Source organism: Hemicordylus capensis, chromosome 1 (assembly GCF_027244095.1).
Source record: "Hemicordylus capensis ecotype Gifberg chromosome 1, rHemCap1.1.pri, whole genome shotgun sequence".
Classification (NCBI taxonomy): Eukaryota; Metazoa; Chordata; class Lepidosauria; order Squamata; family Cordylidae; genus Hemicordylus; species Hemicordylus capensis.
The window spans coordinates 15,382,234-15,409,224 of NC_069657.1; the positions used below are offsets into that span (position 1 = coordinate 15,382,234).

The 26,991-nt window shown below is 46.6% G+C and overlaps 2 protein-coding genes across 10 annotated transcripts in view; one reads left to right on the forward strand and one right to left on the reverse strand.

Annotated features, from left to right (window-relative positions):
- ZBTB25 (zinc finger and BTB domain containing 25) overlaps positions 1–26,991 on the reverse strand; it is a 60,089-nt gene that overhangs the window by 23,012 nt on the left and 10,086 nt on the right. The window contains exon 1 of one of the 2 annotated variants that reach the window (XM_053285717.1): positions 9,892–10,006. The exons of the other annotated variant lie outside the window; for it this stretch is intronic. Within the exon in view, the coding sequence (XP_053141692.1) occupies positions 9,892–9,929 (38 nt within the window). The 5' untranslated portion in view covers positions 9,930–10,006. Of the gene's footprint in view, positions 1–9,891; positions 10,007–26,991 lie in introns of those variants that run through there. 2 annotated transcript variants of the gene reach the window in all.
- ZBTB1 (zinc finger and BTB domain containing 1) overlaps positions 157–26,991 on the forward strand; it is a 31,448-nt gene continuing 4,613 nt past the window's right edge. For 2 of the 8 annotated variants that reach the window (XM_053285710.1, XM_053285712.1), the window contains exons 1-3: positions 6,472–6,823; positions 11,449–11,592; positions 23,890–24,028. The gene's annotated coding sequence lies outside the window, so the exon portion shown is untranslated. Of the gene's footprint in view, positions 172–6,471; positions 6,824–7,281; positions 7,348–11,448; positions 11,593–23,889; positions 24,029–26,991 lie in introns of those variants that run through there. The other 6 variants (XM_053285707.1, XM_053285706.1, XM_053285714.1 and 3 more) reach the window with 4 other exon arrangements.

Genomic DNA, 26,991 nt, shown 5'->3' on the forward strand with positions numbered 1-26,991 from the left:
AACTGAGAGAGGGTGGCATTTAGATTTCCAACACCTTGTGAAACTTGAACTGTATCAGTCTGGGAAGAAGCCGTAACAATCCTCTCATTGGGCTCTACATCTGGATTGATTAAAGACTCCAAAGGGCTGAATCTATTCAACGAAGCTGGTATGTGGGAGGCACTTACTTTGGTGAGTAAAAAATTGTCCATCCGTGATTGTTTGGGACGGCGTTCCTCCTCCACATTGCCAGCTGCAGGGCTAAGGTGAGCTCTCTTCTTCTTCGTCATAATAAGTGAGAAGTTTGAGCAATAAAAGATTTGAGCAATAAAACACAAACACAAACAGCAAGGGGAGGGAAAAAATAGCTAAAATCTCTGCCCGAGAGTTAAAAGGTATTAAAAAGTGTTTTAAAAGTATTTAAAAGAAGATAAAATAAGCAATATAAAAATAGAGGCTAAAAGTAGTGTAAGAGTACTAAAAATAGTATATAAATAGAGCTTAAAAAGGGAGGAAAAACAATTACAATGATGGGAGGCGGAGGAGCTCAGGAAAACACGTCTGCTCTCTCCCTGGGAGGCATCCTGTTTCCTGTCCTTCAACCAGTTAGCAATCCACACATGTACTTGTCACTTTATCCCATGACTGCTAAGTTTTCTGAGGAATCTTTGATGAGGAACTTTGTCAAACGCTTTCCCAGCCCTACCTGGAGATGCTGCCAGGGAGTGAAGCTGGGACCTTTGCATGCAAAGCAGATGCTCTGCCACTGAGCTAGAACCCTAGGAGGCCAACATCTGCAGGAGGGTGACAGTGTGAGACCCCTTACATTAAAAACATAATGTATACAGATATTTCTCACTTCGGGGATCAATATTTCCCATTCTCAGGGCTTTTCAGCACAGCTTTATCTACCAGCTCCATTGGAAAGCAATCCTCCTTCCTTGCTGTTACCAGACAGCCTCCACATCCATTCTTGAAATTAGCATTCACCTGGCTGACCTGGGGGCAGAGACCAAACCTGAAGGAAGGCATCTGGTTTAAGTCCAAGCCATCTTGCAGATCCAAGTCTGTGCAATGAAGCTAAATTTCCTTTGGGAGTAAACGGGGGTTTCTAGGACCAAAGGGGTGTCCTGGAAGATGGAGCAACCACACCCTAAAATGCAACTAAAGCAAGCTCCAAGTAAACTAATTAGATTTGGCATGTCAGAGCTTTTTTGTTTTTACACTCCATTTGAATAACAAACACCTCTCCTCCACTGACCTCCCATTAGATTTAAAGAACTTGAAATATGTTTGTGTCTTCTTACATGATATAGTGGTGGCATAGGCTGGCCTCTACTGTTCTGAAGTCTCACCTGGGCAGGTGCCCACTTTTGCCTTCAAATTCAGCCCCCGTGAAATGGCTCAAGTAAGGCCAGAACAAATTGTCTCCCCAAACAAAATCATGGTACTCTAGCAGTCTTGGGTTGCATCCCCATGTGAGCTTGAATCTAAGTTTGCCTCCCCAAGATTGCCTTGGACATCTCTGAGCTGAAATCAGCAAGACCGCTCACTAGGCAGACCTAGGCAATCACCTAAGGCAGCAATTAATGGGTACCATACCACCATGCAGGGGCGTAACAAGGCTGGAGTGGGCCCAGAGACAAAATTTTAAAATGGGCCCCTCGCTGATACACACACACACACACACTTCACAATATATAGTCATGTGACTTGCCTCTGGGGGCCCCCAGGCAGCCACCTCCCCTTGCCTAATAGTAGTTATGCCCCTGCAACCATGAATAGCTGCCCTCCACATGGCACCTGGAGCAGAGGAGGCAGTGAGAAAACCCATTATACCTTTTGAAATCTGTAAGATCACCATTGCCCAGCTCCATGCAGAATCCATGCACCTCACACCTTCCACTCACCTGGCCGATGTGCATGCGGCGTGAGCGGGTTGGGCACGGACTCCACATGGAGCTGGACAGTGGGGCCACACAGCAGCAGTCTGCAACTCCTGCCTCAGCCAGCACCAGCCAACAAGTATAATATAGTGCCTCCTCCCAATTTAGTTACAATTATATTCTGTAACTGAAGTGTGTGTGTATGTGTGTGTGTGACACACAATGCCATATCTTACCTTGAGCATCCCTAAGCTGAAATCACTTGATGTCTTAGCAGAATAACTGAGGCTGAGCATTTCCATATGTGGGCTTGCTATGGGGTAACCCCTGTACTTGACTACCTTGGAACACTGGTGTTCCCCTGACTGGCTATTGGCCCACAGAGTTCCTTTCCTGATGGAGACTGCAGGTATGTAGCTGTGTACGTTTAATCCTGTTCTTTCTCAGCCCTCATGGGTACATGTACATATTACAAATGCAAGCACATTTCATAAAGCAGGTTGATGTTCAGAAACTCATGTGCCCAGTAACTGAAATGGGGCAATTACGTGCAGAAAAGGAGACTAGTTCGGGGCTAAAGCGAGTGGGATGATAAAGCCCCAAGCCACAAGGTGCTGTGCAACTTAGACTCGACCCGCATGGCAGGAAGCATCTGGAGGAAAAGTGGGTCAAGGTATTGCTTTTCTGCAGCACCCTCTGATGGAGCAAAGAAACTCTTCAAGATTGTGCTGTGCACACTGGCCTGGTGCTCTTCATGTGCAGAGGTGGGGATCAGCACAGACTGACGAGACTCACCACATCAGGCCTGCAGCAATCAGGAGCTGAAACGGAAGCTACCTGGACATACGCCAGTGAATCTAGTAAATGGGGCACAAGTTTTCGTAGGCTAGAGCGTCAGTCTGCTTTATTAAATGTGCAAAGTGGACTCACAGCATGGCACATATTCTGATAGCGAATTCTCTTTGTGTCTTTTAATGGAATTTTTGGCCATGGAATATGGTGAGGGACACCAGCCTGGATAACTTTAAAAGATCAGACATGTTTACGGAGGGCGTGAGATCTATCACTGGCTAATAGTCGTGATGGCTTTGTGGAATTTCCTCGATCAGAGGCAGTCTCCCTCTCTCCAAGAGCAGGGGAAGGCTATTGGCTTCAGACTCTGCTTGTGAAGTTTCCAAAGACATTCAGATGGCTACTGTGGAAAACATGAAACTGGATGAGGCCACAGCTCAGGGGCAGAGCATCTGCTTTGCAGGGCTATCCTTAGAGAGCCCTGGCAGGGTGCAGGGCCTGAGGCAAATCAGCCAGTGTGGGGCCCCTTCCAGTTTATTTTAATGGAGGTTAGAAGAGTGGAGCCTGGGTCAGTTGCCCTGCTTGCCCTTCCATAAGGACAGCCCTGCTGCTTTGCATGCAGAAGGTCCCAGGTTCAATCCCTGCCACCTTCAGATAGGGCTGGGAAAGACTCCTGCCTGAAACCTTAGAGAAACTGCTGCCAGTCAGTGTGGGCAATACTGAGTTGGATGGACCAAGGGTCTGACTCGGTATAAAGCAGCTTCCTATGTTCCTATGTTAATGGACTCTTGTTCTAATCTAGCAGGGCTCTTCTGTGTATGTACACATGAGGATTCGGAAAGAAGTTGTAATGGGATGGAATGAGGGCACCTACATGACTTCAGTCCCCACCACAAAAGGGTCAATGGGATTGTTTTACTGTACTGGGAGATGGCAGAGAAAGCCCAGTGTTTGGAGAAATGTCGTATTTGTGATATACAACAATCCTGACTGAAATGACTGTTGCTTCCCTGGGAAAGTTGCTTATATGTATTGCAGCTTTTGATGCCCTTTGGGAAGAGTCATGAGACCTGCAGCATCAGCAGTTTTATACAAACAGAAACCTATTTTAAAGAACTGAAAGAAATAAGTGGATGAGTAATAAAAGTCTTTGGCTGCCACCCTGCCCCTCAAATCAATGAGAGTTCCCCTATTAACTTCAATAAGAGTTGGAATACACCTTTTATTAATTTTGTACACTTTTGTGTACAAAACCAGCTGTGTTCCACAGACAGCCTCTGTAAACAAGTTCATACATTTAATAGAGGAAAAACTGGGACAGGCTATGTTAATCAGCAAGTAATGCCCATCTAGTTTATCTGCCTTAGAATGTTTGAAATAAGTGACTTTATTATGATTTATTATTGAGAATGAGAAACCTATACACAGGGCAAGAAGCCACAGTCCAGACAGAACAAAGTGAAACAGACTGGTTCTAGATTGGCAAAGGAGTAAGACAAGGCTGTATACTTTCTCCTTATTTATTCAACTTATATGCTGAACCATATGCTGAGAGAAGCTGGATTGGAAGATGAGCATGGTTTTAAAGTTGGAAGAAGAAACATCAATAACCTGTGCTACACTCATGACACCACTCTGATAGCTGAGAATGTGGATGATCTGCAAGCTCTAGTAATGAAAGTCAAGGAGCAGAGTGAAAAAATGGGACTACAACTAAATGTCAAGAAGGCTAAACTAATGACAATGGGTCAGCCTCAGAACTGACAATGAAGGATTGGATAGCTTCTGCCTTTAGGATTGACCATCAACAAAACAGTAAAGGATCCAGCAGTCAAGAAATACGCCACAGACTAGCACTTGGTAGGGTTGCAATGAAGACCTTGGAAAGGTTATTTAGATGCCATGACATGTCTATGTCTACAAAGATTAGAATCATTCGAACAATGGTTTTCCCTGTGACACTCTATGGATGTGAAAGCTGGACTTTGAAGAAGCAAGATAGAAAAAACATTGATACTTTTGAACTTTGGTGCTGACTTTTGAGGATACCATGGACAGCCAGGAAAACAAACAAATGGATCATAGAACAAATCAATCCAGAATTTTCACTCGAGGCACAAATGACCAGGCTCAAACTCCCATACTTCGGACACATTATGCAAAGATCCAGCTCCCTTGAGAAGTCCATAATGTGGGGAAAGTTGAAGGAAAGGAATGAAGAGCAGCAAGGTGGATGGACTCGATTAGGACAGCAATGAATGCACCACTGAGAGACCTTAAAGGCCAAGTTGAAGACAGATCATCCTGGAGAGAATCTATCTATGGGGTCGCTGAGAGTCGACACCAACTTGACTGCACTTAATCAATCAATCAATCAATCAAGATTTATTATCCCACTTTTCAAACTCACCTCCCAAAGGGGCTCTAAATATTAATTTATTATTTATCTATTATTTAAATATCAGCATGCATGGTGCTGCATGAAGTGCGACAGTACAGGTGGCTCTGCTAAGTGGTATAGACAGTTCTGAGCTAGATGGACCAACAGTCTGACTCAACAGAAGATAGCGTCTTATGTTCGTAGCAGGTTCCAATCTAAAATCTGACACAGAAGGAAGGGAGGAAATAGAGGCAAGGATGCATTGGGAGGAATACAGTACGTTCAGTCCAGTTGCATGTAGGAGCCCTTTTCATTCCAGATATTATGTTCAATGCATGTACAATCTGTTTTCAGTGTACACATGTACAGGTCTGAATGTGTGTGCAGTTATTCAGCTACGAACAATATTACACACATCTACAATAGGACACTTCCTAGCTCTGCCCTGCATTTGAGGGGCCTGTATCCAGGTTCACTTTTAAAATGAATGCTCATCCACTGACTCATCCACACAACATCATGTACATGTGTAGAGACACCTGTATTTATATTCAGCTTAATGTCTAAATAGGGCTAGGTTAGCTTCAAAAGGGACCAAGGGGGTTAACTGAAAAGCTTTAGCAGACCTGCAGCGGATGGTAATGCTAAGATGGGCCTGCTCCCCAATTTCTCTCTGCCCTTTTTTTTGCAAACAAATAATTTTAAAATAACTAAATGTTGCTTGTGCTAGGGAGAAAATGGTAATCACCTTAAGTGGCGCAGTGGGGAAATGCTTGACTAACAAGCAGAAGGTTGCCGGTTCAAATCCCCACTGGTACTATATCGGGCAGCAGCGATATAGGAAGGTGCTGAAAGGCATCATCTCAGACTGCGTGGGAGCGAAATCGACTTGACGGCACACTCTGCCTTTAGGGAGAAAAGGTAGAGATACACAAGGAAGCAGCCCCCAGTTTGTACAACTGAGGGTGCCAGAGCTGGAAGAGTGAAGGCTGTGGGCACTGACTGGGCAGAGACCTTCCATTCAATATCCAGCAAAAAGCATTATCTGTACCACTCAGAAATGGCACTCTTGACGTATTGGTGTGTACCCAAGGGTGGCCACAGGTGGGTAAGCGCTCCCCTAGACAAGAGGCTTGCTCCCCTCCACTTCTTTTCCAGAAATCCAATGTGGGACACTGCCCACCCATAAATGCACTTGGCCCCTTCTGTGTCCCCCGCTCAGTCCCCCCCCCTCGCGCCTCCACGGCATGCACACACGTTGCACCACACCCACGTGCAGCTCCTGAGCCCCAAGACAGGGAAGGGGGAGACCTGATGACGAGGGGCGCTTGGAGTCTTCGCTTCCTGGCGCGCTCCTTGGGAGGGGCAGCAGGGAGTTTTGCCCCCGCCCCGATGGGGAAAGGGAAGGGATGGGAAGCGGGCCAGACTGAGGATGGGCAGCAGGAGCGGGGTGGGCAGAGGGGAGGAGAGGCGCCCGCGCCGTGCCATGCCTGGGCATTGGCCACGGCTGCACCAGCCGCAGCGAGCAGGGCCAGGCGCCGCTCGCTGGCCGCCAGCCGGGGGGAGGGGTCCGGCTCAGTGCGGTCGCGGCGGAGGAGCTGCCGGAGCTGCTGCTTCTGCCGCGAGAGCAGCCGCAGCAGAGGCAGGCGCGGCCGGGGGCGGAAGTCCTTTGTTGCAGCTGCAGCAGCAGGAGGCGGCGGCGGCGGTGGTAGCAGCAGCGCCGGGAGAGCGGCTGGTGGGACCCCCTCCGCGGAGTGCCCCGGTCTGTCCCGCGCCTTGGCCTCGGGTAAGCGGGACCCCTGGGGCCCGCCAGCGCCGCGCTTCGCAAGGCTGGGGCTGTGGGTAGGCCTGGGAGGAGAGTGCCCGTGTGGCGCGGCACTGGCGAGGTGGCGGTCCGGGCGCCGCAGGAATCCCGAGGCCTCCGGCCTTGGGGAAGCCGAGCGCAGGGTGGCTGGTGGCGGGGAGACTCCCTGGGCTGGATCGCGGAAGGGCAGTGCCCGATGGCGGCGGCGGCGGCAGCAGCTCCTCCCTCGGCTGGAGGAGAGAAGTGGCTGGCTGCGCCCGCGCTTGGAGAGTTGGGCCCCCGCGCGCTCCGCTCTGGCTGAGCGCACGGGAGGGAAAGGTGGCGCCCGCCCGTCTGCCTGGCCTGGTGGTGGGGCTTCCCTGCGGAGGCCACTCCTAGCTGCCAACCGGGGCTCTCCGGGCTGCTGTTCCACCCCCGCTGCCTGGCTGCAGCCATGTGGCTTGTCTCCTCCGCCGCCATCACTTTTCTTGCAAGAGGGAGAAGGAAGGGAGGATGCGGGCCAGACGGTAGGGCGCCCCTGGTGGTGGCAAAGTTCCACTTCCTGCTGGCACAAGTTGTGTCGTGGGGATCGGGAGTGACGAGTGAAACTTGTGGCATGCCTGAGAGGGTTCAGGTCGACATCTGGCAGCCGTGCATTTCAAAGCGCCCTCTTTGCCTTCCAATATCTTTCCCGCCTCGTGCGAACGTAAAGGACCCAAGAGGAGTCCCGCTGGGTCAGAGCAGGGTCTGTCTCCTCCAGCCTTTCCCACAGTGGCCAGCCAGATGCCCTGGGGAAGTCCACCAGCAGCAGAACTGAAGCTAGCTCTCCCGACAGGCTCTCGCCTCCCAGCAACTGGCATCCACCTCTGAGCACGGACCTAGTATCTTGCTAATTGCCAGTGATCTCTCCTCCTCCATGAATCCGTCGAATCCCCTTTTAAGACTGTCTCAGGGGCCATCACCACATATAGTGGCGATGGATTCCATAGATTAAATGTGCATTGTGTGAAGGAGAACTTTCTTTTGTCTGGAAAATACTGCCAGTCTGTTAATGCACATTGCCATTGTTCACAAGGAATGCCTTCCTGCCTTAATTGTCTCCACACCCCTTCCAGTTAGTGCTGGAGAAGAAGACCCTCCTCCACCTGCCTCCTGGGATGCTGACCCTTTCTCCCCTATGAGTAGGGAATGTAGTCTAACAGGTCTCTTTTCTAACCCATGCCATTGGCATTTCCTTCACTCCCTAGCCCTTCTGTGCTCTCCTATGGAAATGATGAAGGAAAAGCTTTGTAAGTTTCACAATATCTTGTCAGGTTTTTGTCTATGGCAGGAGTGCTGATATGCATTCATGTCCTTTGGTAGGGAAAACAAAATAAGAGCTCCCTCTCCCAGCAAGAAACTGACCTGCAAAAGGAGCTAAATTCCAGCAGGTGAAACTGTCAAGGTTTAAGAACATAGGAACAGCCCTGCTGGATCATAGAATGCCCCCTGTAATCCATGCTATGTTGATATCTTAAGCTTTGCCTATGTTTGTGCCTGTATGTGCTTTAAGAACATATACAAACAGCCCTGCTCGATCAGGCCCAAAGCCTATTTGTTCCCTGCTAACTGATCAGAGGCATCTTCTAAAAGTGGTGATTCTTTTTATTTAGCAGGGGGAGAGCAACTGGCCTATCCATCCCCAGCACAGCATCCCTCCAGTGGCTGTTGCTGGTGTCTAACTTATGTTTCTTTTTTAGATTGTGAGCCCTTTAGGGACAGGGAGCCATTTTATTCATTCATTCATTCATTCATTCATTCGTATCTCTGTAAACTGCTTTGGGAACTTTGGCTGAATGGGGAGAGAGAGTGTGTGTCCCGCAGTGAGGGCATGCCCTCTCTCTTGCTGTTGCTCCCCTGCAACTGGTATTTAGAGGCATCTTGCCTCTGAGGCTGGAGGTGGCCTATAGCCACCAGACTAGTAGCCATTGATAGACCTGCCCTCCATAAATTTGTCTCAGCCCCTTTTAAAGCCATCCAGGCTAGTGGCCATCATCACACCCCATGGCAGAGAATTCCATAAATTATGCACTCTGTGAACAAGTGCTTCCTTTTGTGAGTCCTAAATTTCCCGACCTTCAGTTTTATGGAATGATCCTTGGTCCTGGTGCTGCAAGTGAGGGAAATAAATTTCTCTCTGTCCAGTCTCTCTACTCCATGCATGATTATACATCTCTGTCATGTCTCCCTGTAGTTGCCTCTTTTCCAAACTAAAACCCCAGATGCTGCAGCCTTGCCTCATAAGTCTGGTTGCCCCAGACCATGTCAGTTTCACTCACACAGAACAGAGAGAGGGAAGTTTAGTAAATTGGCATTGGTGGAACTGACTCGTCTTTCCCCACATATTCTATAAGGAAGAAGTTTTTAAAAAATCTGTTCCCAATTGTGTATAACTTTATGGGGGGAAAGTGCTTCACGTAGCATGCACCAGGTCACAGGTGGCACACACAAAAATAATAATGTAGGAATGTTATGTGACTGTCAGTCCACCTTCCTCCAAGGCCATCAGGCAAGTTAAAGATCAGATACGAATGCAGATTCTGTTTTTCACATATACACACCAGTAGTGGAAAAGAGGCCCCAAAGCCCTTATGTGGCACCTGTGAAATCTGTCTGAGAGAGCCTGCACGTTGTCTGTTCATGCCCAGAAAGAGGATGACCTCTTACCAGTTGGCTCTTATACAAGATAGGAAGCCATCTTATTCGTCAAACCGTTGGTTAGGGATGTGCATGGAACCGGATCGGAGGCCCGGTTCGGAGGTGCAGGCACATCAGCAACTTCCGGTCATATCCGGAAGAGGAGGGCAACGGGGCGGCAGGGAGGTACGCCGCCACCCCAATGGGCTACTAAAAATACTGACGCCGGCAGGGGGAAAGCGGTGGGAGGGGTAAGTGCACCCTCCCCTGCTCTTAAAGGGAGACCCCCGCCGCGGTTCCGTGCACATCCCTACCATTGGTCTGTCTCACTTAGTATTGCCTACATTGGCTGGTAGCAGCGCTGCAGGGTTTCAGACAGGAGTTTCCAAGCCTACCTGGAGATGCCAGGGATTGAACCTGGAACCTTCTCCATGCAGAGCAGCTGCTCTGTGACACAACTACAGTTCCATCCCTGTTTTCTGGAGTCCTGTCATGGCATGTTTCCTAAAAGGAGAGGAAAGTGCAGTCAGAAAGACAGTTGCTTTGTGCATGATCAGTTGTGCTGGCCTTGCCTCCTAATTAGCCTTTGCTGGAGGCAGGTAATTCTGCTGGGTTGGCCCTGATTGGTTCACTGAAGCAGAATTACCTGCTCTCAGGGAGGCTGCCCTGCGTGTCTCTGTATGAATCACTGCTCTAGGTTGGGGTTCTCAATGCTGTTGGATTACAACTCCCATTATCCCCAGCCACAGTGGCCTTCAGCCATTGTGGCAGGGCCTGATGTAGGCCAATCACATCTGTTGTTGTGGGCCAATCACATCTGGGGGTTAGAGAACCCCTGCTGTAGGCTAAGGCACTTGCTGATCAGGCATGTCCTACATGCATTGGCCATATATGAATTTACAACTTCACGTTTGGATTATTGGGTGTGCCAGTGGGTGGAAAGAACAGCTGCACTACAGCTCCACTCTGCATGAATAGAGAGGAGAGCTGGTCTTGTGGCAGCAAGCATGACTTGTCCCCTTAGCTAAGCAAGGTCCACCTTGGTTGCATATGAAAGGGAGACTAGAAGTGTGAGCGCTGCAAGATATTCCCCATAGGGGATGAAGCCGCTCTGGGAAGAGCAGAAGGTTCCAAGTTCCCTCCCTGGCTTCTTCAAGATAGGGCTGAGAGAGATTCCTGCCTGCAACCTTGGAGAAGCCGCTGCCTGTCTGTGGAGACGATACTGAGCTAGATGGACCAAGGGTCTGACTCAGTATATGGCAGCTTCCTATGTTCCTATGAATGGGGTGTTTCCAGTCTGAGCCATTGTGTAGTGCGTCTTCCTTGAAAATGACTCTTGACTTCATATCCCTCCAATTTTATGCAAGCTGGCCCCTTGCCAGTATTTTAGTCCTTTGGGTCGTGCAGGCCTGGGAAACCTTTCCAGGGCTGTCTTAGCACATTAAGCCTGCCCAAGCTGTAATGCTTAGGGAATTGTGCAAATACCGTGGCAGATGTCCATGTTCAAAATGGTCTCCGGAGTTGCTTCTTGCAGAAGTGGGTGGAGAGGCGGGTGGGTGGGAATGCCGGAGGAGTGCAGAAGCAGGAAGAGAGCACAAGACCGACCTCTTGATAAAATAACTTGCATGAAGATCGCTTCTGTCTCTTGGACAGGTTTCTCAGACAATTCACTTCCCCTTCATGCTTTCTCACCACATTTGGAGTGTGTGTGTGTGTGTGTGTGTGTGTGTGTGTGTGTGTGTTGTGGTGCCTTCGTCCGTTGCTGCTTCACTGAACTGTTGCAAACCAATATAGCTGTTGATGTCACGAGTAGCATGTGAACTGCTGCTTAGGCAACCACTGCAGAAGGGAAAAGAGGAGGAGAGGCTCACCATTTCGCTTGGCTCTAGAGACTGATTTACAGAATTCCAGCGTTAAAACCCCTCTCTGCATGTCTCTTTCTGCACTGACAGAAGCCTCGTGCTGAAGGGTTGGAGAGGACTAGCACAGCTCTGCTCAGCCCAGGATTAGGAGGATGTTGACAGACTGGAGAGACCTGCAAGGATCATAACCAAGTGCAGAAAGCAAGTCAAATGAGGCAAGGCTGCAGGAACTGGGTATGTTGCTGGCTCGGATTGTTTTTCCTGGCATCACACGGGTGCCTCTAGCATGGGGCAACTTCCAGACCCCCTTTTTATGGACACCAGACGTTTCTGTATGCTGAGTCAGTCTGTTGCTCCATCTAGCCCAGTGCTGCATGCTCTGACTGGCATCAGGGCTCTTGTTCACAGCACTGCTAGCTGGAGATGCTGAGCATGTGCTCTACTGCTGAGCTACCATCCTCCTTGTGGCATGCAGCAAATACGTTAGTTCAGCTCATGGAGGTCTATGTGGTGTGGATGCTGGTGAATATATGAAGAGAGCTGGTCTTCTGGTAGCAGGCATGAATGGTCCCCTTTACTAAACAAAGTCCACCCTGGTTTGCATTTGATGGGAGACTATATGTTTGAGCACTCTTAAGATATTCCCCTCCGGGGATGGAGCCGCTCTGGGAAAAGCATTTGAGGTTCCAAGTTCCCTCCCTGGCAGCATCTCCAAGATAGGGCTGAGAGAGACTCCTGCCTGCAGCCTTGGAGAAGCCACCGCCAGGCTGTGAGTAGACAGTACTGACCAGTGGTCTGACTCGGTATATGGCAGCTTCCTATGTTCCTAAGAATTCTGGTATAGGGGAGGTAGGTAGTTATGTTAGTTTAGGGTTCTCAGTCTTGGGTTGCCTGATGTTGTTGGACTACAGCTCCTATAATCTCCAGTCACAGTGCCCCCCCCCCCAAAAAAAAACCACACACACCCGCCTTTGAAGAATAGAGAGCACTTTATTTTATTTATTTGTTTGTTTGTTTGTTCGTTCGATTTTTAGACCACCCTTACAAAATAGCTCAGGGTATACAAACATCAAAGACCCTTAAAACACTTTGAAGGGAGATTCCAAAAGGTGGTGGTTCTCCTCCTGTCAATCAACAGGGTGGCACAACCAGTAAGACTGGATGTTTGGAAAGGAGGGGAGAGAGAGGATTGGGAGGATGGGGTGAGGGAAGGAGCAAGGACATTTCAAATCAGGTGCAACATCACATCTGAAAGAGACTTCATATCTGATGCGACATTCCATTTACTCTTACTCACATTTTCACTGTGATCGAATGTGGGAACACATCCTGTAATCCCATTCATTGTGGAATCCCTGAGATGCATCCAAACCTTGGTCCCGCCCCCCACCCCCCGTACAAGAGGTGTCAGGGACTGGTGTCCTTCCTAGTCCAATAAGTATATCTGTGATGCTGTGTGAGTTTTGCCAGGGCTCTCAGCCTGTTGTGCAAATCAGGTCTTCTGCTTCTTGTGTATGCGTTCGGAGAAAATGTTGGCATAAATAAAAGGAAGGTTCGGCCATTGTGGCTGGGGATGATGGGAGTTGTAGTCCAACAGTATCTGGCGACCCACCCATGGTTGGGAACCCCTGGTTTAGATAATGAGCTGGTGTAAGATAGTGGTAAGGTAAAGTGTGCCATCAAGTCGATTTCGACTCCTGGCGACTACAGAGCCCTGTGGGGATTTTTGGTAAAATACAGGAGGGGGTTACCATTGCCATCTCCCGTGCAGTGTGAAATGATGCCTTTCAGCATCTTCCTATATCGCTGCTGCCCAATATAGTACCAGCGGGGTAAAGTGCCAGATAATATGTGACTCAGACAGCCCTGCTGGATGAGACAGCCCAAGGCCTACCTAGTCCAACATCCTGTTTCCCACAGTGACCCACCAGATGCCTTTGGGAAGAGCTGAAAGCATTTATTTATTTATTGTCTTGTTGTTTGATTTATATACCGCCCTTCATAAAACTTATTCCAAGGCAGTTTACAGAAGTTAATACAATAAAATTCAATAAAATCCCACTGAGGCATGCCCTCTCCTCTGCTGCTGTTCCCCCAAATCGGATATAATCACATCTGTGATTGGATTTCTCAACACTTTTTTAAACTTAAGAGCAGCTGCATGCTGGTGGTGGTGCTGGAAATTAGACCAAGGCAATTGGACTTGGGGTGGAGATCAGTGTTCTCTCTAATTTTTTTCATCTGTGTGCGGAATGAGTTTTGTTCTGGGCGGCAGTATCAAGGCAGTGTGTGCGCACATATTCAGAGTGGGACTTTCCAGATTCAATCTGAGCAGGATCTAAAATGAACTGAGCGGACATCCAAAAACTTGTGTGTGCGCACACATGCACAAGTCTTAGAGGGAACACTGGTGGGGATGTTTAACCCTTCTGTGATGCTTTCCTGATCAAAACTGCCCTCCTCATAACCCCAAAGGTGTTAGGAACATAGGAAGCTGCTTTATACAGAGTCAAACTACTGGTCCATCTAGCTCAGTACTGTTTACACAGACTGGCAGTGGCTTCTCCAAGGTAACAGGCAGGAGTCTCTCTCTTTTGCTTTTTAAATTTTTTTATTGGTTTTTACAATATCTTAACAATCCCATTACATCTAATTAAATATTGACTTCCCGCTCACCAATCAGCGCGATTCATTAACTATACAAGTCAAACATTGCTATAGTCATTCAAAACATATGTCCTACACATTGCAAACTCGATTTTACTCTACCCAACCTGCTATTATTACTAAATTTCAAACCCTGCTGAAAAATCAACATTAGAAAAATAGTTAAGTATAGTAAGAATGGTTTCCAATCTTCTTCAAAACATTCCAAGTTTTCATCCCTTATCAATACTGTATGTTTTGCCATCTCAGCATATTCCAAATTTTTTATCAACCAATTTTCTTTTGAGGGCATTTCCTTGTCCTTCCATTTCTGCGCATATACTATTCTGGCCACCGTGGTTGCATACATAAAAAATGTTAAGTTTCTTCTGGAAAACTCTCCTTGCGTTATTCCTAGCAGGAAGGATTCTGGCCTCTTAGGAAATGTCGTTTCAAAAATTTTCTTCAACTCATTATATATCATATCCCAAAAGGCCTTTCCCTTCTCGCAAGACCACCACATATGAAAAAAAGTTCCTTCACAATGTCCACATTTCCAACATTTGTTTGGAACATTTTTATACATTAATGCTAATTTTTTGGGTGTCAAATACCACCTGTACATCATCTTGTAATAATTTTCTTTTAAAGTATAATATGCAGTGAACTTTAAATCCATTTTCCATAATTTTTCCCAAGCTGCTATATCTATATTATGACCCACATCTTGAGCCCATTTTATCATAGCCGTTTTAACCACTTCATCTCATGTCTCCTCCAAAAGCAACAGCTTATACATCTTAGAAACTAATTTTTCGTCATTTTCACACAGCTCCTTCTCGAATCTCGACATTTGATCCTCAAATCCAACTTTAAGATCCTTCTTATAGATTTCATTTAACTGATGGTACTGAAACCAGTTACTAACCAAATTTTGTACTTCAATTAGGTTTTTTAATTTACAGCCCTTTTCTTGGAAACATAACAAATCCCTGTAGATACCCCGTTCAGATTGCATATTTATCTCTTTACGTGCTAAAGCTTCAATAAACAGCCATAATGGAGTTTTAGATTCCAACCATTTTTTATATTTTACCCACACTCTCATTAGACTCCTTCTTACATAGTGATTAAGGAAATCTTTATGCTCTTTACTTTTATCATACCACAGATATGAATGCCATCCAAACCTTCTATCGAATCCTTCCAGATCAAGTATTCTGGGATTTCTCAATGTTATCCGTTCTTTTAACCACGTCAAACAAACAGCATCAAAATACAACCTTAAATCTGGCAGTGTAAGACCACCTCTTTCTTTAGCATCTGTTAAATTTTTAAATTTAATTCTTGGTCTTTTCCCTTGCCAAACAAATTTGGTTATGTCCTTTTGCCATTGCTTGAAACAAGTTAAGGTGTTAATTATAGGAATAGTCTGAAAAAGAAACAACATTTTAGGTAAAACATTCATCTTCACAACTGAAATTCTTCCCATTAAAGATAAGTTCATTCTAGTCCATCTTTGCAGTCAGTTTTTACTGTATTCCATATTTTGATATAATTATTTGAAAACAACAAAGAGTTTTTGTTTGTCAACCAGACGCCCAAGTATTTAATTTTCTTCTCCACATCTAGCTCAGTATTATCTAAACTAGCAGTGGCTGCTTCAAGGTTACAGGCAGGAGTCTCTCTCAGCCCTATCTTGGCTGTCCAAGGTTGTTAAGACTGCGGAGAGAATAATTGGGTGTACTCTTCCCACTTTAGACCAAATTTATGCCACCAGGAGTTTTAACAAAGCGGTAGAGATAGTGCAGGATCCCATGCACCCTGGAAACGATCTCTTTCAGCTTCTGCCTTCGAGAAGGAGGTATGGGGTCATAAAGGCCAGGACCAGCCGCTTGAGAAATAGCTCCTATCCAAAAGCGGTTTTAGCTTTGAATGCAGTAAAATACAGTTTCTGATGGGGTTTTTGTTTTCAGTTCTCAGAGTTCTTTAGTGTTTCTTTTTAGAGTTTTTTAGAGTAATGGGTATTGGGGGGGGGGGGTAATATTGGGATATATTCAGCTATTCTTTGTTAGGCCCTGTAGAGGTTGTTGTAGATTCTTTCAATCTCGTTGTTCTGTACAGGACAATGACAATAAAGATTTATCGTATCATATCGACATGCCAGGGAGGGAACCTGAAACCTTCTGCATGCAAGCATGCAGATGCTCTTCCTAGAGTGGCCCCATCCCCTATGGGAAGTATCTTAGTGCTCACATGTAGCCTCCCATTCAAATGCAAACCAGGACAGACCCTGCTTAGCAAAGGGGACAATTAATGCTTGCTACCACAAGACCTGTTGTTAGCCCTGCTGGGGTGGGTGGTGGGGGGAGGAAGACAGGCATACGAGACATACAAGTATTTTTTTTCACTGTGGAGCTAAGAACAGTCTTGTGCGGGGGCGGGGGGCAGGATTTGATTTGGAACATGAGGAGAATGCATTAAGCACACACAGATCTCTGCTGCCCTGATTCAATTCAGTCCTTTCCCCTTTGCCCCTGGACTGAGTTTTAAACAAACAGTTGAGAAATCTGTCACAGATCCTTTGCTTTTGTTTTGGCCCTGAGCGATGAATTAGGAAATTCCTGCTTCAGCTTTGGCTTCTGCCATGGACTCACTAGGTGGCCTTAGGCACGCCTCAACTCCCTCCCAAATAATCTCTCAATATGGGGATTACTACACTGATCTACCTTGCAGGATTGCTGCAAATATTACAAGATCAAATGTAAAGCATTGTGCACACTTGAAAGAGCTATATAAGTGCACAAGGTATTTGATTTTTAGATCTAGGGAGGAGATTTTGGGTGGGGATGGGTGAGTCGAAGTGCTTTTTCATGCAGTATAGCATTGCAGCATAGTTTGGTGTAATGGGCGGAGGACTGAGCTTGGACCTGGAAGATCTGATTTCTACTCAGTCATCAAACTAATTGTGCAACCCTGAGCCAGATATTCTCTCTCAGTCTAACCTGAGAGAACCAGGTTAGGGCGATGGGGCCATGGCTCAGAGGTAGAGCATCTGCTTTGCATGCAGAAGGTCCCAGGTTCAATCCTTGGCATCTCCAGATAGGACTGAGAAAAATTCCTGCCTGAAGCAGGACTTGCCCAAGGCCACTCTAACCCTAGCTTGATGTTGTGAGGATAAAAGGCAGGGGGAGGAGGGAGGCACTGTTTGTGTTGCACTTTAGTCCTCAGAAGAAGTGTGGGAAGAGGAGGAGGAGTTAACTCCATGAAGTTATCCAAACCCCTTTTAAAGCCATCCAGGTTGTTGGCTGTCACCACATCTTGTGGCAGAGAATTCCACAAGTTGATTTTGTGTTGTGTAAAAAAGTTTGTTGGACTTCCATTTGTTGGACTTAAATTTCTTGGCAACCAATTCCATGGGATAACCCCTGGTTCTAGTGTTATGGGAGAGGGAGAAGAATTTCTCTCTCCACTTTCTCCACACCATGCATGATTGTATAGACCTCTATCATGTCTCCCCGCAGTCATCTTTTTTCTAAACTAAAAAGCCCCAGGTGTTGTAGCCTTGCCTCATAAGAAAGGTGCTCTAGGCCCCTGATCATCTTGGTGGCCCTCTTTTCAGTTTTCACCTTTTCCAGTTCTACAATGTCCTTTTTTAGATGTGGTGTCCAGAATTGTAATGTACGCAGTACTCCAAGTGTGGCTGCACCATAGTTTTGTATAAGGGCATTATAATATTAGCAGTTTTATTTTCAATCCCCTTCCTAATGATCTTTAGCATGGAATTGGCCTTTTTCACAGGTGCCATATTTTGTGTCGACACTTTCAACGAGCTGTCCACCACGACCCCAAGATCCCTCACCTGGTCAGTTACCAACAGCTCAGATCCCATCAGAGTAGTTGGGGTTTTTCCTCCCAATGTGCATCACTTTATATTTGCCAACATTGAAACCACATGTTTCATTTTGTCACCCAATCACACAGTTTGGAGAGATCCTTTTGGAGCTCCTCACAATCCGTTTTGGATTTCACTACCCTAAATAGTTTGGTGTCATCTGAAAATTTGGCCACCTCGCTGCTTACCCCTACTTCTAGATCATTTATGAATAAATTAAAAAGCACTGATCCCAGTACAGATCCCTGGGGGACCCCACTTCTTACTTCCCTCCATTGTGAAAACTCTCCATTTATACCTACCCTCTGTTTCCTGTCTTTCAACCAGTTAGCAATCCACATATGTACTTGTCCCCTTATCCTATGACTGCTAAGTTTTCTCAAGAGTCTTTGATGGGGAACTTTGTCAAAAACCTTTTGGAAGTCCAGGTATACAATGTCAACTGGATCACCTTTATCCACACACTTTCTGACACTCTCAGGGAACTCCAAAAGGTTTGTGAGGCAAGATTTACCTTTGCAGAAGCCATGCCGGTTCTCTCCCAGCAGGGCCTGCTCTTCTATGTGCTTTACAATTTTATCCTTGAGGATACTTTCCATCAATTTGCCTGGAACGAGACATCAAGCTAACCGGCCTGTAATTTCCCGGTTCACCCCTGGATCCCATTTGGAAAATGGGTGTTACATTTGCAATTTTCCAGCCCTCCAGTACAGAGCCTGATTGTAGGGATAAGTTATATATTTTAGCAAGGAGGTCAGCAATTTCACATTGAGTTCTTTGAGGACTCTTGGATGGATGTCATCCGGCCCTGGCGATTTGCTAGTTTTCAGTTTTTCCAGACAGTTTAGAATATCATCTCTTGTCAATTCTATCTGACTCAGTTCTTTAGCCTCCATCCACAAAAAGTCTGGTTCAGGAACAGATATATGCTCAGTATCCTCTGCTGTGAAGATAGATGCAAAGAAGTCATTTAACTTCTCAGCAACCTCCATATTCTCTTTAATAATCCCTTTCACCCCCTCATTGTCTAATGGTCCAACCACCTCCCTGGCAGGTTTCCTGCTTCTAATGTATTTAAAGAATCTTTTGTTATTTCCCTTGATGTTTTTAGCTAAGTGTTCCTCAAACTCTCTTTTCGCCTCCCTTATTGTCACCTTGCATTTCTTTTGCCAGAGTTTGTGTTCCTTTCTGTTCTCTTCATTTGGACAGGCCTTCCAATTTCGGAAGGAAGTCTTATTCCCTTTTATGGCTTCTTTGACGGTACCTTTTATCCATGCTGGCATCCTCCTGGACTTATTGGTACCTTTCCTCCTTTTGGGTATACAATCTAACTGGGCTTCTAGTATTGTGGTTTTGAGTAGGACCAAGCAAACGGAAGTATTTTTTCACACAATGCATAATCAACTTGTGGAATTTCTGCCACAAGATGTGACAGCCGACAACCTGGATGGCTTTAAGAGGGGTTTGGATAACTGGAGGAGAGATCTATCAACAGCTACTAGTCGGAGGGCTATAGGCCATCTCCAGCCTCTGAGTACCAGTTGCAGGGGAGCAACAGCAGGAGAGATGGCATGCCCTCAACTCCTGCTGTAGACTTCTAGTGGCATCTGGTGGGCCACTGGGTGAAACAGGATGTTGGACTAGATGGGCCTTGGGCCTGATCCAGCAGGGCTGTTCCTATATGTTCTTATGAGTAAACTCCATGCATTTTGGAGCAAAGTGACTCTCCTGATTTTCCCTTTCAGCTTTCTTTTCACCATACTCCTCATATTGGAGAAGTTTCCTCTTCTGAAATTCAAGGTGTCTGTGTTAGACTTCCTTGTTGATTTTCCCCCTGCATGTATGCTGAATTTGATTGGACTATGGTCACTGTTCCCTAAAGGGTCCATGACACTGACATCACACACCAGGTCCTGGGTGCCGCTCAGGATTAAGTCCGAGGTCGCCTTCTCTCTGGTTGGTTCCAAGACCAACTGTTCCAGGGCAGTCATTCAGCGTATCTAGAAATCTGACCTCTTTGTCATTACCTGACTGTGTATTTACCCAGTCTATGTGTGGGTAATTGAAGTCATCCATTATTACTGCCCTGTCTCTCATTGACGCCTCCCTGATTTCCTTCTGCAACTCCCAGTCACTGTCAGCGTTTTGATCCAGAGGGCGATAGCACATCCCCAGTAGTACGTTCCCTTTCAGGCCTTGTATTGTCACCCACAGGGTTTCTGTGGAAGACTCCAGTCCACCTAGGTTTTCTAGCTTGTTAGATTCTATCCCTTCTTTAACACACAGTGCTACTCCACTTCCAAGGCACCCCTCCCTGTCCTTTCTATAGAGTTTATACTTGGGGAGAACAGTGTCCCACTGGTTCTCATTGTTCCACCATGTTTCTGTTATGCCCACTATATCTACAGGTGAAACTCGGAAAATTAGAATAGAATATTCATTAATGCAAATTAAAAGGTGAAACTGATATATGAGACAGACGCATTATATGCAAAGCGAGATGTCAAGCCTTAATTTGTTATAATTGTGATGATCATGGCGTACAGCTCATGAAAACCCCAAATCCACAATCCCAGAAAATTAGAATATTACATGGAACCAAGAAGACAAGGATTGTAGAATAGAACAATATCGGACCTCTGAAAAGTATAAGCATGCATATGTATTCAGTACTTGGTTTGGGCCCCTTTTGCAGCAATTACTGCCTCAGTGCGGCGTGGCATGGATGCTATCAGCCTGTGGCACTGATGAGGTATTATGGAAGACCAGGATGCTTCATTAGCGGCCTTCAGCTCTTCTGCATTGTTTGGTCTCATGTCTCTCATCCTTCTCTTGGCAATGCCCCATAGATTCTCTATAGGGTCAGGTCAGGCGAGTTTGCTGGCCAATCAAGCACAGTACACTGTATACTTTTCAGAGGTCTGATATTGTTCTATTCTACAATCCTTGTCTTCTTGGTTCCATGTAATATTCTAATTTTCTGGGATTGTGGATTTGGGGTTTTCATGAGCTGTACGCCATGATCATCACAATTATAACAAATTAAGGCTTGACTTATCTCGCTTTGCATGTAATGCGTCTGTCTCATATATCAGTTTCACCTTTTAATTTGCATTACTGAAATTAATGGACTTTTGCACGATATTCTAATTTTCCGAGTTTCACCTGTATTTCTGCGTTAGCAACCAAGCACTCCAGCTCACCTATTTGGCTCAGAGGATTCTGGCATTGGCATATAAGCACCTATACGCTGAATCCCTTACCTGGTGTCTGCTATCTTTTTCTTTTTTTTTTCTTTTTGGCTCTTTGATCTTTTTGACCAGCTAGCACAGCCTTCTGTATGCTCTTTATGTGGTTCTGCTCTGTCCCCTTCTGTTTTATCTGAATCTTTTACACCCTCACACCTTAAGGGATAGCATGCCGAACTGGATACTGTCCAGCTCCTGTCGGCAAATCCCCAGGCATCGTTTTAAAAGCTGCTCTGCAACCCTTTTTGATTTTAAGTGCCAGCAGTCTGGTTCCATCTTGGTTCAAGTGCAGCCCGTCCCTTCTGTACAGGCCTTGCTTGCCCCAAAATGTGTCCCAGTGCCTAACAAATCTAAACCCCTCCTCCCGGCACCAATGTCTCACCCATACATTGAGACCCCTCAGCTCTGCCTGTCTTACTGTACCTGCACGTGGAACAGGTAGCATTTCTGAGAATGCTACCTTGGGGGTCCTGGACTTCAAAATGCTACCTATCAGCCTAAATTTGGCTTCCAGGACCACCCGACTACATTTCCCCTCATCGTTGGTGCCGACATGCACCATGACAGCTGTCTCCTCCCCAGCACTGCCTAAGAGCCTATCTAGACACTGTGTGATGTCCACAACCTTCGCACCAGGCAGGCAAGTCACCGTGCGGTCAACACGCGGGTCACAAACCCATCTCTCTATACCTCTAATGATAGAATTGCCCACTACAAGGAGGCTCCCACCCCTCACCTCCGGATGAGTATCCCCTGTGTGAGAGGATATGGGCTCATCATCCATGGAAGGGGTCTCTTCTAAAGGAGTATTTCCCTCTTCCACAGACCAATGTCCTCCTTGCCCGAGATCTTCATTCTCCCTGACAGCAGAGGAGCTATCAGCCCTGGAGTGGGATGCCTCTACCATGTCCCTGAAGGTCTCGTCCGCATGCCTCTCTGTCTCTAAGCTTCTCCAGATCCGCCACCTTGGTCTCAAGGGAATGAACTTGTTCCCTGAGAGCCAGGAGCTCCTTGCACTGAGCACACACCCATGACTTCTGCCCATGGAGCAAATAGTCGTACATGTGGCACTCTGTGCAATACCTTGGGAAGTGCCCCCTCCCCTGCTGGCTTTCTATCTTCATAACTGATTTTGTTGGCTATTTACAGTATTTAGAGATAGTATATTAGAAGGTTAGGTCTTAGGTGCATTGGTCAGCTGTTTAACTGTTCAAACTTCCTTTCTCAAGAATATAAAGGAGTGAGTAGTACTTACCTTCTCTTCCCACTGGGCTCCCTGGGATCAAGGGGACTAGTTTCAGGCTCCCCTGCACACTTGCCCACCTAACTCCACGCAAAACTCCACTGTCCTGTTTGCTATCCCTGTTGGCTAAGCTCTTGAGCCTTCACCTCTTATACAGAGTGTAGGCTTCAAACTGAGACACAGGAATGTGGGGCCTTCCACCAGCTACAGCCCTAGCTGAATCCTCCCCTCCAGGCAGGGAGAAACAACAACTAAATGCCACAGAGCTCCTAATGCAAGCCCTGGCAAATGCTAGCCCTGCCAAGAAACAAACACAGACACACACACACTAGGACTTCTCTCTTAAAGAGAAACCAGCCCCTCACAATCCCCCTTCCTCCTGTTAGTTTGAAGGGAAAAGGCTTGATGTTTTGTTGAGAAAAGCGTGCTTACCTCCTGAATCCACTTCTCAGAATAGGCTTCAAACTAGGTTCACTTAAATATAGATTCACTTAAACAAAACACCAACCCATCGGATGTTTAAAATGAACACTAACTGTGCATATTTGATTCCCCTCATTCAGTGGCCAAGTTGATGGTGCTCCCAAGGCTGTGCTACCATTGACACATAAGCCAATTTGTAAAGTATCCCTTCTCTGATTGCCTGTTCGAAATATGAATCGCTTAGGAACATAGGAAACTGCCTTATACCGAATCAGACCATTGGTACATCTAGCTCAGTATTGCCTACAGCAAGACTGCACAACTTTGGCTCTCACACTGTTTTTGGACTACAGCTCCCACAGTCCCCAGCCACAGTGGCCAGTAGTCAGGGATTATGGGAGTTGTAGTCCAGCATCTGCAGGAGGGCCAAAGTTATGCAGCCCTGGCTTACACTGACTGGCAGTGGCTCCAGGGTTTCAGGCAAGAGCCTCTCCCAGCCCTGGAGATGCTAGGAAGTGAACTTGGGGCCTTCTGCAGGCAAGTGGAGGTTCTGCCACTGAGCTATGGTCCCATCACTCCCATCAGAGGAGATTTTGAAAAATGAAAAAGAGCTAGCTCTTTTTGTCTGTGTGTTCCAGGCCACCAACATGCATGGGCTAGTAACTCCCGACGACCAGACGTTTGCCAAGCTGCATATCTAGGGCTCTTCTCAGTCCTGTTTTGGAACAGGCCAGTTTTGTTTCATTCTCAGAAACCAATATGTTTGCAGCAGCCCAAACCATGCTTGGCAGCAAGCCTGCCTATATTGGAGGCTGTGAAGACATCACATCATAGTACGGGAGGAACTGCTACCCCATGGGGCAGCCTCTCAATAGGAAACTTCTTGCGGGCTGAGGAAGTGTGAGCTTTGGCGAATAGTTTCCTTCATAAAGAGGCAGAAGACCGCAGTGCAGGCATAAAGATGTCCATTCTCCTTTCCGTGGTTGGGAGAACCCTGCTAGCGCCTACTCTTCTTCCCTATCCCAGTCAAATTATCACTTTCCAGAGCTAAATCCATTTCAAATTTCATTTTACAGACCCACAGAGCTGCCTTCTACTGAGTCAGACCCTTGGAAGGAGGAGAAGTGGCCTTGTGGTAGCAAGCATGAGTTGTCCTCTTTACTAAGCAGGGTCTACCCTGGTTGGCATTTGGATGGGAGACTACATGTGAGCACTGTAAGTTGTTCCCCTTAGGGGATGGAGGCACAGCTCATTGGAAGAGCATCTGCATACTCGCATGCAGAAGGTTGCAAGTCCTGGCAGCGTCTCCAAGATAGGGCTGAGAGAGAGATTCCTGCCTGCAACCTTGGAGAAGCCGCTGCCGGTCAGTGTAGACAATACTGAGCTTAGATAGACCAATGGTCTGACTCAGTATAAGGCAACTTCCTGTGTTCCTACCCTTGATCTAGCTTAGTATTTTTCACACTGACTAGCAGATCCTCATCTGAAATCTTTCCCAGTCCTACCTGGAGATGCCAAGGATTAAAGCTGGGACTTCCTGCATGCTCTCCTACTGTGCTATGGCCCCCAATATCCATTGTTATTACCCTTGGCAGCCGGCCTGGCCAGTGCTTTCCCTCCCTGCCCGCCGGCCAGCGCTGCCATTTTCTCCCCCATCCCTATCCAGGCTGCTGCTCGCGAACTCTTGCGAGAGCTGCCACATATGGGATTAGAGACTGGTACGTCTCTAAGAAATATATATAAAGATACCATAGTTGATTATAAATGATATTTTGTGGGAGCTACCTTTAAATAATTATTGTTTCTCTGTGTAAACCACCCTGAGCCATTTTTGGAAAGGTAGTATAGAAATCAAATTATTAATAATAATAATAATAATAATAATAATAATAATAATAATGGAAGGACTTGGTGTCTGGATAAAACAAACCAGTCAATAACACCTGTCTTACTGTGTGAATAAATAATAATAATAATAATGGGAACAGCCTATATTTTGCGACGATATCTATTATAATAACAACAATATTGATAATAAAATTCAGCCATCCCAGGTCCTTGGGAAGGACTCAATGTCTAGATAAAACAAACCAGTCAATAACACCTGACTGACTGTGTAAACAAGAAATAATAAATAATATTTTTAATTTTCCATGAGCCATCTGGAGCTATCTCATGGACCTCCAGGGTTAAGAACCCCTTTTCTAGATTGAGAGCTGGTCTTGCAAGTAGCAACCATGAATTGTCCCCTTTGCTAAGCAGGGTCTGTCCTGGTTTGCATTTGAATGGGTGAATACATATGAACATAAGGTATTCCCCTTAGGAAATGAGGCCATAGGACAGTGGGAGAGCATCTGCATGCTTGCATGCAGAATGTCCTAGGTTCACTTCCTGACAGCATCTCCAGGTAGGGCTGGGGAAGACTCCTGCTTGAAACCTTGGAGAGCTGCTGCCAGTCAGTGTAGATGGACCAGTGGTCTGACTCAGTATAAGGCCGCTCCCTATGTTCCTATCTCTCGTCCCCTGTGATCGGAACAGATGAAGATCTGTGAATCAGAGTAGCTTGTGGCTGGGAAGTAGGCCAGCCATATCTCCTACACACAACATTTCTAAAATGTAGAAGGAATTCCCAGCAATGGGATAGGAAGGATTCACTTGTCAAGTCTGCTGGCAGGCCTAGAGTGCTGCCTCTCTGCAGCTTCCAGTACCGGGGTGGGGGAAAGTCTCTCTTCATTTCATGAGGCACCAGAAATCAGATCTTTGCTGCTACAGCTCGTGGTGGGTTTGTTTCCACTCTCTGCTAATATGGAAATGACATTTTAAAATTGCTTTTGCACGGGCAAACGGGCACAGATAACTTAATAAGATGTAGATTCATTTCCACCACAGTCTCAAAGAAGAGTAATGAGTGAGAAGTAAATTCTTGGCATAATTACCCAGAGTCTCATTTGGAAGCTCACTTCCTGTTCAGCACTATAGCGCAGGGCTTCTTGGACATGGGTCCCCCCAGGTGTCGGACTACAACTCCCATCATCCCCAACCACAATGGATGGCCATTGTGGCCGGGGGTGATGAAAGCTGTAGTCCAACAACATCTGGGGACCCAAGTTGGAGCACCTCTGCACAGGGGTTCCCAACCAGTAGTGCTCCCGATGTAGCTGAACAACAACTCCATTTTAAAAAATGGACAGGCCCTGCCCACAGACTTGCAATCAAACCAATATGATACAAAAGGGAAAAGAGGTTGGGAAGGGGAGAGGGGAAACACACCAAACAGGAAAACTGGGACAGTAACTGATCTTCAGCACCTAGAATATTTTAGGCACTTTTACATTGTTATTAGCATGATTGTTCAGAGATACAGACTGATGCAAGCCGGGCAGAGACAGGCATGAGCACTGGAGTCTATCTCCCTGGTTTTCCATGCTCACCACAGAGGTGATCACAGGGGAAAAACGCTTGGAGAAGGAGAACTGGTCTTGTGGTAGCAAGCATGACATATCCCCTTAAGCTAAGCAGGGTCCACCCTAGTTGCATATGAATGGGAGATTAAAAGTATGAGCACTGTAAGAGATTCCCCTCAGGGGATGGAGCCGCTCTGGGAAGAGCATCAGGAGGTTCCAAGTTCCCTCCCTGGCACCATCTCCAGGATAGGGCTGAGAGAGACTCCTGCCTGCAACCTTGGAGAAGCCGCTGCCAGTCTGTGAAGACAATACTGAGCAAGATAGACCAATGGTCTGATTGAGTATATGGCAGCTTCCTATGTTCCGATGGAAGCATTGTGCACACGCAGTTGTCTGATACAGCAGAGGCTCCCAACCTGTGGCACTCCAGATGCTGCTGAACCACAACTCCCATCATTCCCAGCCACAGTAAATTGGCCCTGCCCACCGATTTGCAGTCTAATAGAAATGATACAAAAGGGGGAAAGGGGGTTGAGAAGGGGAGAGGAAGAACAGTGACTTACACACCACACAGAGAAAGCGGGGCAGTAACAGATCTTCCTGCACTGTTGAGAGGATTTAAAAACTGCATTCGCGCTACTACCAACTCCTGCACAATCGCACGCTGTGACAGTACTTCCATTGGGAGTGATGGAAATATCACTGCAGCATACAGTTGCACAGGAGTTAGTAGGAGCAGTACAGACCCACCTTCACAGCAATGCGGATGTGTTT